The sequence below is a fragment of the Anopheles cruzii genome, chromosome X, assembly GCF_943734635.1.
Source record: "Anopheles cruzii chromosome X, idAnoCruzAS_RS32_06, whole genome shotgun sequence".
Taxonomy (NCBI): Eukaryota; Metazoa; Arthropoda; class Insecta; order Diptera; family Culicidae; genus Anopheles; species Anopheles cruzii.
In genome coordinates, this window is record NC_069143.1 from 2,319,651 (window position 1) to 2,331,680 (window position 12,030).

Consider the following 12,030-nt stretch of genomic DNA (forward strand, 5'->3'; position numbering starts at 1 on the left):
GACAGATTATTCGACAGACAGACTAGATTATGTAATAAAAAATTAAACACTAACCGGTACGGTGTTCTGTTTAACCAACTACAACTTACCACTAGTTCGTATAAACACACACACGCTCGCATTTACATTCGTTTCGCAATTTTCTGTGGTACGCATTTTATAGTTGGACCTTAACACCAAATGCTCCCAACACAGTTTACAACATCTTTGAACCAATGTCGACTGTAGAGTGAATTGTTTATTTTGCCGTTTGTTGCCAAAAATTCGTTTATCGGTTTCCTTGCATTCAAATACAATGCGCTGTCAGAGTGAATCTGCCAAGGGATTATTATTGTTGGATTGCGTTTTGTACGTAACTTTCCTGTACCATAGTGCGCTGTAGCTGCAGCGTAACTTTTAAACGTGATACAAATTTGGCTATACGCCCGTGTCAGACTATATCGCATTCCGACAATCAGTTTGATTCTTATTAAATACCGTTTTCTGGTTACTAATTAGGTAACTAAAAAAATATGCAGCAAATCCTGCGCCCTAATTGGTTGTATTTTTTCCACGATATCGGCTAGGCTTCGCTATAGCATGTACACGGCAGAAAAACAATGACTTTTTTCTGCGTATCTCTTTTAAAACGACTCTACTTGTAGTCGCCAGTTGTGAGCTGTCATTTTTGCGTAGCTCCTTGGATAAAAACGGCCCAGTTTTCGTCACTATTCCAGAGCTCTTGTAACAAACGCTAGCCAATTTTGTTTTCCTGTTGAACTGTATTCCCGTGAAGCAATAAAAGATGGCTGTACCCGTGTACAGTGCAATGAAACTGTAAGTAGAAAGTGTAGTGATATAAAAATCGCTGCCCGAAGGCTGAGCGGACGGTGCGCTAACGGCGCCCTTCCGAACTCGTCAGGAATATGGCGATTAGCGTTCTGCCTGAACCAGCTACGACGAATATGTGCAGCTCTGCCGATGACCTGATCCTGATGTCTTTCGACTCTTTTTCAGCTACATTTCTGCAGATAAATTCTACATCGAACCGTGCGGGGAGAATGTGAACGAGTATATGGTGATAGATCGGGCATCTGCGATAGCCGAAGTTCAAGGTACGTAATTATGTGTGGTGAATTGAGGTTAGGGATTCTGTTCTCTGTAAGCTCTGCAGCTGCTTCTCCGTTTCTTCGATTACAGAAAAAGAAGCCTTATCCTACCCGCCGGATTGCGAGCCACGAATGATCTACGGCATTCTCGGCATGTTAGAGCTTCCCAGCTGTATGTACTTGTGCGTCATTATGGATAAAGCTGCTGCCGGAATACTCGAGGGTCACGAAATCCATCGGCTAACTTCGTACGCTATGGTATCACTGCGAACAGGCGGCGTACTAGAAGAGCATCAGGACAGTACATGCATGAAGCTCGTACTTCAGGTACTGAACACACCGTTCTTTTACTTCTCCTATTCGTCCGACCTTACGCACACGCTGCAACGCGCTCGGAAGGTTACCGGTACTAGCCTTTACGAGCGGGCGGATACTCGATTCGTTTGGAACTACGCCCTGCTCGATGGCTGGTATCGCTCCGACATGTATCGGTACTGCGTACCGCTGCTACACGGCTGTGAGTAGTAGAAACCCCCTTTACTGCGACTGTCGGAAAGATAATATTCCTTTTTGCCTTTCTTGGTTGCCAGTTATTTCCATACACGATATACAGGTTAGCTACAAGAACGTTTGCTTTGTGCTAATTTCACGGCGCTCGCGAGAGCGCGCTGGTACTCGGCTGTTCACACGGGGCATCAACAGCAACGGTGAAGTTGCCAACTATGTGGAAACGGAGCAAATTATCGCTTGCGGTGTAGACCGAGTTTCTTTTGTACAGACGCGTGGCAGCATTCCGCTGTTCTGGCAACAAATGCCCAACCTACGCTACAAACCTGCTCCGAAGCTGCTGAACGATGTTGATCATTTGACCCCCTACTCGAAGCACATCGACGATCAACTCGCTCGGTATGGGCGCCAGATATTGATTAATCTCATCGATCAGAACGGTGCCGAAAGTGAACTCGAGCGAGCGTTTCGAGCAATGGTTAAAACGCATGGAAATCCAAACGTACGTTACGAAGCGTTCGATTTCCATCGCGAGTGCCGCGGCATGCGGTATGATCGAATAAGTTCATTGATCGCACGAGTCGCTAAAGAGCAAGACGAGCTTGGAGTATTTCACCACCAGGTTGACGCGGAGGGCTTGGTGCTCTCGAAGCAGAAAGGAGTTTTTCGCACGAACTGCATCGACTGTCTTGATCGGACGAATTTGTTCCAAAGTGTCCTCGCCCAACGCAGTCTGCAGCAAACGCTCGAGAAGCTGGACATAGTCCGCTATATCGAGCCTACTTCGGCCTTAGCAACTATCTTCAAAGCGGTGAGTGATATATTGCGAGTTCGTTGCTCGGAAAGGTCCTCATTTTCCTCTCCGACAGGTATGGGCCGACAATGCAGATCTCATCTCACTACAATACGCGGGGACACGGGCCCTCAAAACGGACTTCACGCGCACCGGGAAACGCACATTAGCAGGAGCCTATAAAGATGGCAGGAACTCTTTGCGACGCTACATCAAAAATAATTTCACCGATGGGCGTCGCCAAGATGGGATTGATTTCCTTCTCGGTACATACCGCGAGCCGGATACAGGGGCCGTATTTCCTGTAATGCAACCATACAACCCCAAAATCATAATCGTGAGTAAGCGTGAGCTATTCTGATTGAATTTGTTCTTCATCGAAAATCCTTTTGTCGTTTATAGCTCATTTGCCTGTTTGTAATAACTTTCGCCGGGACGTTCATGCTGCTCGTCTTTCCACAAGAGTATACAGTAGCGATAACACTGTGCATCATGGCCTGCTTGACAATGGCATTGCTGCTGTTCTACTATTTGTATAAGAACCGCTCCGCGATGATTGTTTGGCCGCAACTCGAGCGCCTGAAGGAGCAGTGAATCGCTTACAAAGAAATGCTTACGACTGCGGACGAACCAAGTCATATCGTTCGATCCTGACCTACGGTCAGCTTATTTCATCGTTTTTTCACATTCTACGACACATCGTTTTTCTTTAGCTGCTGGGCATGCTGGGCTGCCACAGACAGTCTTTATCTGGACCTTCTAACTACATTTCGTTCTTGCATATTAGTACTTATGATTATAACGGTTATTGTTAAATGCGATGACCAATATTCAACATTTCCAACTCTCGTTTAGGAGCCATATTTCTTGTTCGCGCATTTACCGAAAGCAGCATTCCGCGATAAATCAACATCGACTACGATATCAAACTATATTACAACCCAGATGGGATTAAACTGAACATTTACGACAGAATAAAAGCAAATATAATTTCATTTGACGGTGTATTAAACCCTAGCCAAATTCACATGCATTCTGCGATACAATTTGTAGCGTGTTCTTTCGTTCTGTATATTATGTTGTTTGCTTTCACCCGTTTTCCCACATACTTCATAAGATGATCGTTGTTGTAATCTATATCGTTCAGCCTAACTATTCACCGCTTTCGCAATACTCCCTACATTAATCTTTCGCCAATAGATAAAACATCATCCATGTCGGTCTTGTCGGTTATTTCAGAGCAAATTTGCTAAATATATTCCGTTTCCAGCAGCTTTTTCGAAAATGGGGAACTTGTGCTCCTGAAAGGATGTAAGCTGAATTGAAGGGGGCCTTTTCAATGCGCCACAGTCAACTGTTGTTCGCCCCATTTTTGTCACCATCTCTTCTGCAGTGTCTCTACTTGTTACCACATTGCTCACAATTGTTACTTTACTGCAACTGTGTTACTGTAAGTGGATAGATTTCAGATGGCGGTGCATGAAATACGTACCATTTCGGGTAATTTATTTGGTCGTTTCGCAGTGCTTTTGTCGTTCGGTAGTTCAATACTGTTCACACCCTACTTTCGCAACATACAGAGCGAAAACATCCATTTTTATGACACTACTCCTATCTGCCATCATCTGTCCGGGCCGGACCTGGGCCAGCTGGAGAAAGTGCTTTTAAATGAGTGTCATTCAGTGTCACCAAGCATAAATGGCCAGTTTTGGGAGATTGGTCCGGTAGATGGAAGAACTTACCAATTCAAATTAGCTGATGCTTAGTGGCAAACGATGAACATCGCTGAACCAATTACCAAACGCCAGCGAAAAACCAGTTCCACGTGGTGGAACTAGTTTTCGACCCGAGGCACACACACGAGGTGCGTATCTTCCAATGTTTGGTTTTCATTGCAAATTTTTGTCTACGTGCAAAATACGCGGGCGGCTTAAGATTTTTGCATTGTTCAATTGTTAGCGTCCATGGGTTATGCGCTACAAGTTAAACCACTCTCCGCTCTCTGGTCTGGGTATGAGTTTGACTATGAACAAACCAAGCTGTACAAGTGTCTCATGAAATGTGACTATATTTCTACTATCTACTATCCTCTAAGTAGAAACCATGCAAAGTTACAAAGCTGATGGAACCATGGATCCTAAAGCTAATGCGATTCATGCCGGACGCTGAGCGCTCTCTGCATAGCCTAGATAAAACGTCATTCCAAACGGTGTCCTTGTCGCGGTGGCTTTATTGTGCACGTGAAACTGCCAGAAAGCGCCGGGTGCCATCGGTGGCCCAGTAATGGCTGGAACAAGATGGTTCGCCGTACGACAAGCCCACAAACCGTCGCGTATCTTCCTTTATCTTTCATCCGCATTTCGATCGCACCATTGGCAACCTACGTGAATATGCATAAAAGTATCGACGTTCGTATCGCAGCGAGGCCATTTTGCGAGCGAAGATCGAAGATGATCCGTCGGGCCCCGAAGACGTGTGGCGAACTTACGTAAGGCGGCCTATCGTCGTTATCGGAAGCCGGAAAAATAACCAAAATATTTTAGAGAGACAACACACACGGGCGCGCGCGCGTGCATAGATCAGATCCGAAAAAGTTTCACCCGCTCGCCGATTATGCGCACCATCCTAGTCTCAGATCCGGACCTAGGTTAGGCGGGCCGGAAACCGGAGGCCTCATATATAGCGGCTTAGCAAATTCAGGTTTGTCTTCAGTTGGTCGGCATCGTCCGAAAGAGCGTAAGCCAAAGCTTCGGCGTTGCTGTTACAGTAGTTTTAGCTGTCGAACTTTTCGGTCATCGTGTTAATCGTGTTTCTTCGCAATGAAGGTAAGTAGCATAAACGGAACGGTGGTCGAAGGTGTACGGATAAATTGTGGAAGTGGAACCCTTTCCGCTGATTCGGGTGGTCTGCTGTTCCTTGTTCGGAGCAGCGTAAATTGCCAGACTGAATTGCTTAGTGAGGAGTGCTTACCTTCGTTAATCCCTTTTCCTTTTGTGCCAACGCCTCGTGACTCTCGGTGTTGTAGGTGGGTCAAATGTTCAAGATACTAGTCGTAGCCGGGTGCGCCATCGGCATGGCGAGTGGATTTTTTTTCCCAAAAAAGAAAGTCGTGTTCAAGCACGGACCTCCGCCGCCGCCTCACGGGTACTATAGGCCGAGTGCATACTATCAGGGCCACGCGCCATACTATCAACACCCCGCCGCCGCCGTCCCCGCCCCGTATCCACAGCATCCGGCGTATCCGGAGCCACACTCGGGCTACGCACCGGCCGGGGCGGTTCCGCCAACGGATCATATGCAACAGCAGCCGGAACAAGCACCATTGCCGCCACCGCCACCTCCGTCAATGATGCCTCCGTCACCTCCGTCATTGCCGCCACCGCCACCTCCGTCATTGTCGCCACCACCACCTCCATCATTGCCGCCACCACCACCTCCATCATTGCCGCCACCACCACCTCCGTCAATGATGCCTCCGCCACCTCCTACAATGCCGCCACCACCACCTCCTACAATGCCGCCACCACCACCTCCGTCAATGCCGCCACCACCACCACCACCTGCGCCAGTGGTCAGTCTCGCAGCTTCACAATCAACAACTGCACAACAACAAACAGTGCAAATGCCGGTCCCGGTCCCGATGGATGCCATCATGATCCGTCCAACCATGGAGTCCTTGCCGGTGCCGGTAATGGTCCGGGTCGAGATGGCCCCACTTCCGCAGGACGCAGGGGCCGAGCCCAAGGGCGCCGGCCCGCATAAGATGGCGTGCTCAGGCATCATCGCTGCCGGGGGCGTGCAAGGGCTGCCCGCTTTCGAACCGGCCGTGTTCGAGGCGGACCACTCGGTCGCCACGTTCGTCGCGCCATCGCGAAGTTCGGCGGAGCAGGGCGGACCCGTCCACCCGGCGGTCCACGACATGGTCGAGATTGTGCCCGCGCTCGGATACCAATCGGGCAGCTCGACCGACTACTTCGAGATGATCAAATCAGAGGGCCGGTACATCGCGCTCGAACCGGAAGTGGTGAGCGTCGTCGCCACCGAGGACTCTGCCCCGGTCGCGCTGCAGCCTGCGGAAGTGGAACCGGCCGAGCTGGGTGCGCTACGGTTTGGTGGCACCACCGATTACGCCACGGACGCGGACGCCGACATCGTGGCCAACGTGGTGGTGCCGGATGACGGATGGTACGGCTCCGTAGTGCCCAACAGTGCCGCCGGGAACGTCCAGGACGACCTGGACTATTCGTACGGGTACTTCCCAGACACGCCAGCACTCCACGAACAGCAACAGGAGGACGCCCGGCGCAAGAAGGACACCGCCTCGAGTGGATCGCACCGACCCCGACCTGGGCAGCAGACCCGCGTGGAGATCCACCCGCTGGTAGGCTACAGCCGAGTCGCCAGACAGTAGAGCAGCCACGTTCAATCACGCGTGAACAGTCACCACTGATTGCAGCCATGTGTAGCCATTTAAACCGCCCACACGCGAATGCGAAGAATAGTCGTATAGAATACAGTCAACAATAAAATAGGCGCTAGTAACCACGATACAACGGCCGCCATTTTTTTCAGATGCGATAAGCCCGGACGAAAGCCCAACAAACCACTAGCTACTACTAACACGCCAACTAACGTTCGACCGAACGTTTGGGACCAAAAGTCGACCAGGCATTGCCGTCGTTTGCCGATTTGCATACCTTTAGGCGCATGCTGCTGATTGATCAAACGAAAGACTCTCGAGCCAAGTGGGCCGCAAGTGACGAACCCGGGTTCCCGGAAACAGGCAGTGTTGGCAGCCATGTCACTGCCCCCTCCCAGCTACTACCTGTCGCCTGCCAGTATGGTGCGCTGCCCATTTTCCAAACCCACAAAATAAAGTTATACGGGATATCGTCGATCTTCAGCAACATAATTGTGGCCCCGTACGTAACAGAAGTTGCTCATCACGATCCGGCACCGGAGCGGAGGATGCCAATCGGAGGCCACACGGCCCCGCTCACGCTCGCGTAACGCACGCGCGACTGCCCCGCGTACCTACCCGTGCTTTTGTGCTCGAGTCGGCTTATTGTTTGATGGAATAAGGCTTAAAACATCTACATCCACCCCAGTATTCATAATATACTAGCAAACCGGCGCGTTGTTCCGCCTCAGAGGCAATAAGTAAACAGATTTTGGATTTTGTTTAGTACATTTTTTTATTAGGTTTAGGGTGGATAAAAAAATCTAACATTTTATTCATTCTTTAAAAGGCTTGTCTAGACTTTTTTAAGCCTCTTATAATCAAACGGCATATCGGATGGGATCATCGGGATCCTCGGAATGAGAACTTCCTCATTTTCTAATTTTCCTTTGAATATAGTCGGCGTAAATCACATTGTTGATCAATTTTCTTACCACCAAACGCGAATCGCGTTGCAGAGTTTTGGTTGGGTTATGTTTCGAAGCATGATTACTACGGAGCCAACCTTTAGGCGTAAATTGTGCGGTGGTCAGCCACACACCTCCAGAGAGTTTAAAAATTTAATTGGATAGTTGGTGGTTTAATCTTCATTTGTTACACAGTCAATGGATTTGAATGAATGCATTGTTTCAATGATCTTATGCTGAATTATGTACTTTTCGTCATCTACATCTGTATTCTGAGGCGCTAAAATTGCTCGCTCACTCAACCATTCATTATTTTTGTAGTTAGAAATGATGTTTGGAAATACTTTGTTGATAAATTCGTCCTTCGATGAGACAAAATTACAGAAATTCTGAGGAAATGTAATCAATCCGCTTGATTCGTTGACAGGTACTCGACCATTAACGATAGTCAGCAATTTCGGAGAGAAATCTTCAGCAGATGTATCATTAAGCAATGCAACTCTAATGTTTGTTGTCAGCTGAAGTTTCTTCACATAGCGCCATCGTTTCGATGGTTTGATGCAAGTGTTCCCAAAAAATGTTTTCTCAAACATTCAAACCCATCCCAAACAAAACACGGTACCGTACACTTTGACTATTTATAAGTAAATAAATACTGATAAATACCTTCCCGATGTTTTAAATTATTTACCGAAATAAGCAAGTGCTTACAATTAAGTATTTAATATTATTTCCGCGCATGATAATTCTTGAGTTATCAGCGTGGATACGAACACGACTTTCTACGAATATATAGATGATATAAAGTATTAGGTTGGCTAAAAAGAAATCGACGTTTTTTGGGAGAATTTCAAAACTATATTCAACAGGTTTCTAATGGTCCGATTTGCGTCAAATATGCACCATTTTGTTGGAAAATTTGTTGTCTTTTCAAAGGTAGGTTTATAATGTCTCTCTTGTAAAAGGATTAGTCGTTATTGACGAAAAACTGAAGCAATCCATTTTCACAACCCTTTTTTGATCTCAGTTTTTCATCACTCAGGAAATTTTGTAATGCGCGAAAAAGGTGTCAATCGATTAGTGCAAGGTCCGGACTATACGGTGGATGCATTAAAACATCCCAAACAAACTCCCGGGCTTTTCTAGTGAGTCACTAAAGACGTGCGTGACATTTAGTTTTTCTGATGGAACACAACACCTCTTCTGTTAGCCGATTCTGGTCGTTTCTGGTCAATTGTTAGCTTCAAACCGTGCAGTTGTTGGTAGTAGAGATCTGAATTTATTGTTCAGCCACACGGAAGCGACTCATAATAAACGATTCCTTTCAAGTCCCACCATATACCCAGTAGAACCTTCCTAGCCGTTATTTCTGGTTTGGCCACAGGTTATGCTGCTTCAACACGCTTAGACCGCGACCGATTTCACACAATATTGCCGTAAATGACCCATTTCACATCCCCAGTACCCATCCGTTTAGGAAATGGGTCGATTTCATTCCGTTTGGCCAAAATAGCGAAGATGGAAATTCGAGCCATCATGTTTTTAGGTGTAAATATGGTGGTGCTCAATCATCTTGCTTCTTTGTGGATCCAGCTTTGCGCAAATGGCTTAAAACTGTCTGATGGTTGATCTTTAGCTCCTGGCCGATGCTCTGACTACTAACATGCCGACCAATTTTGATTATTTCTGTGATTTTATCGACATTTTCGATGACGTGTCTGCCTAGGCTTTAACATAAAAAATAACTGAAACGTGTCAACGAAACCAAAATTTGACCCAGCTAGCTGTTAGAGTATCGACACCATGAGCACCATGCGAAATTTCAGCGGCCTAGCTTGAATTTTCACCTTTATTGGACAAAAACTGTGAAATATACTGAATTTTTCTTGCGTTGACCTCCATTGTTAACACCCTGTAACTCACAAACGAATGGAACAAACAAAAAACAATGAAAGCATTTTTTGAAGTGTAAAGTATCAGCTTTAAAACGAGCCTAAACTTGAAACTGTACGATCGATAATTCACAAGATATCGAACACTAAAGGCATCTATCGTGAAAAACGTCGATTTCTTTTTAGCCAACCTGATATTTAACATTTTATACGTACATAGCACGTTTTTTTTAAAGAAACGAGATCTTATTTAAAAAATATATAAAATACAGCCACATCTAATTCGTTAGTAACACAGTTAGTGAAAGGTACGTTCTTCCTCGTTCAAACGCACCTAATTTTATACGAATCGGATGACAGATCAATCGCGGATTATGCGCGTTTATCGTTTCGTTGGCAATAAAAATTTAATAAAATTCGACCGGCCGAAGTGCCGGATAAAAACCAGTTTTTCGTATATTTTTCTTCGGTAAAGCACAGAAGTTCCACAACTCCACCGATGGAATTATGAGGCTACCCGCAAAAATGGCAAAAGGCCATAATATAGCGAAGTTGAAAAGCAAAACCAAAGGAAACGTGAAACCCGGGACCGGGCGTCCAAAAACCGAACGAAACCGAACGGCGCGGGAGCGGAGCGTTTGGAACCGGCACCATCCCACACCCCAGCCGTCCGTCCCTGTCCGTCCGAAAGGTCAGTTCGGTGTTTCGTCCCCGGCGTTAAAGATTCACCGGCGGGCGTCCGGTGCCGCTTACGTAACACCGGCCCATCGATCGGGACCCTCTATCGACAGCAAGGGATACTAGGTCGGGCTGTAGCACATGGATCACTCAACTCAAAAGGCCCTCGGAAGTGCTTTGGGCTGGGCGTTCTTGAACCTTTGTGAAACACGGAAATTATTACCAAGACGGGGCAAGAACTTGCCAGTACTACTTCTGTGAAGTCCGTGCCCTAGTGGTATTCATCACAGCGAGGCCTGCTGCCAGCTAACCGCCAACCGGAACAGTGGCAGGTGCAGCCGCTGTCCCTGAACCGCTTCGACCGACCACCCGATCCCGCGTGTGACGAAACGGCGCCATCCTGTCTACCGTGCCAAGCCAAGTGCGCGCGCGCGCGCCCGCGCTCCAAGTGAAAGTAACGGCCGAACATGGACAGTTAGCAATTGACCGGTGACGGGGCAGTGTCAGCACCCGGTACGAGAACCATGACCTTGCGGCACGCGCAACCCAAAACCGGGGGATGCCCGAGATGGTGACGAGACTTGGCAGGTTGCGTTTCCTGGCCGGCGATTGTCTGCGGATGGTTCCGGGATCCGGAACAGATCCCCGAACCGCTGAACCTTTGGGTGTTCGAAAATCGGAACAGCCACTCTGTGGCCACTCTTCTACATACTAGCCGTTGGTCCGCGTTCCGACTTCTTCTTTTTGTTCTGCTGTTCGTCTTCCTACAACATGGTGCCGGCGGCGGTGGCTTACGTAAGACGCCGAGCGGAGCGAAAACTGAGTCGCGTAAGTGCCATGTGGAGATGCTGGGGGATGCTTTTGGGCAGTACATCTCGTTCCACCCGTCCCGACCAAATCAATACACACGCCGCCGCCTGCTGCCCGGCTGCCCGACTGCCCGGCTGTGGCAAACGATGACATAACACCATCGAATCCGGTTTTGGTTGTCAAAAAGAAGAGATAAATAAAATAAGAGAGCTAGAGAGAGAGAGAGAGAGAGAGAGAGAGAGAGAGAGAAATAAAGAGAGCAACGAGAGGGGGAGAGAGAAAAACACAAAAATTGTCAAAAAAAAAAAATACCCCGAAGCCGATAAATGAATACTGCTATCAACTGCGGCCCGCGGTTGCTGAAGTTTGGGGGAACCACCTGTGCAGGATTGCAGGCAAATAACAAACACGTCTATTTCTGCTTGGTTTTCTTCTCTTCTTCCAGCCTGCCAGCCTCATGTTTGCGGCAAATCGCCTTGCCAATTGTGTCTCCAACAAAGTAAAAAATTACATAAAGACAAAAACCGAAAACTCGTCCTAATCCTAGATTCCAGGATCGACTCTCTCTCTCTCTCTGTCACTATGTCTTCTTCCAAGAAAGACACACCCCGTGTGACAGTGTGGTCCATCTAGTGTTTTGGATTCCGAAGATCGGGGCGCAAAATATCGATTGTCGGTTGTCGCTATTATGGCAGGTAGCGCCGTCCCGTTGACAGCCAAATGTCGTCCAAGGTTTCAGCTTCAAATTCGGCGCCGATGTTTTCCATAACAAAATTTCCTGCACGCGTCCCCTTGCGGAAATATCAAAGTTGTTACTAAATGTTTACCAATTCTGGAATGAAGTTTGACGTTTAAAATCCAAACACAAGATGGATCACCTTCTATCAATATAACT

The 12,030-nt window shown here is 47.5% G+C and overlaps 1 protein-coding gene across 1 annotated transcript; it reads left to right on the forward strand.

The window, feature by feature from the left end:
- The first annotated feature begins 713 nt into the window (after positions 1–713).
- Positions 714–3,341, forward strand: LOC128268184 (phosphatidylinositol-3-phosphatase SAC1). Its single transcript, XM_053005220.1, has 6 exons — positions 714–816; positions 997–1,094; positions 1,180–1,605; positions 1,679–2,406; positions 2,465–2,725; positions 2,791–3,341. Exons 1-6 carry the CDS (start codon positions 785–787, stop codon positions 2,980–2,982), a joined length of 1,737 nt encoding a protein of 578 aa, XP_052861180.1. The 5' UTR covers positions 714–784; the 3' UTR covers positions 2,983–3,341.
- Positions 3,342–12,030: the final 8,689 nt, after the last annotated feature.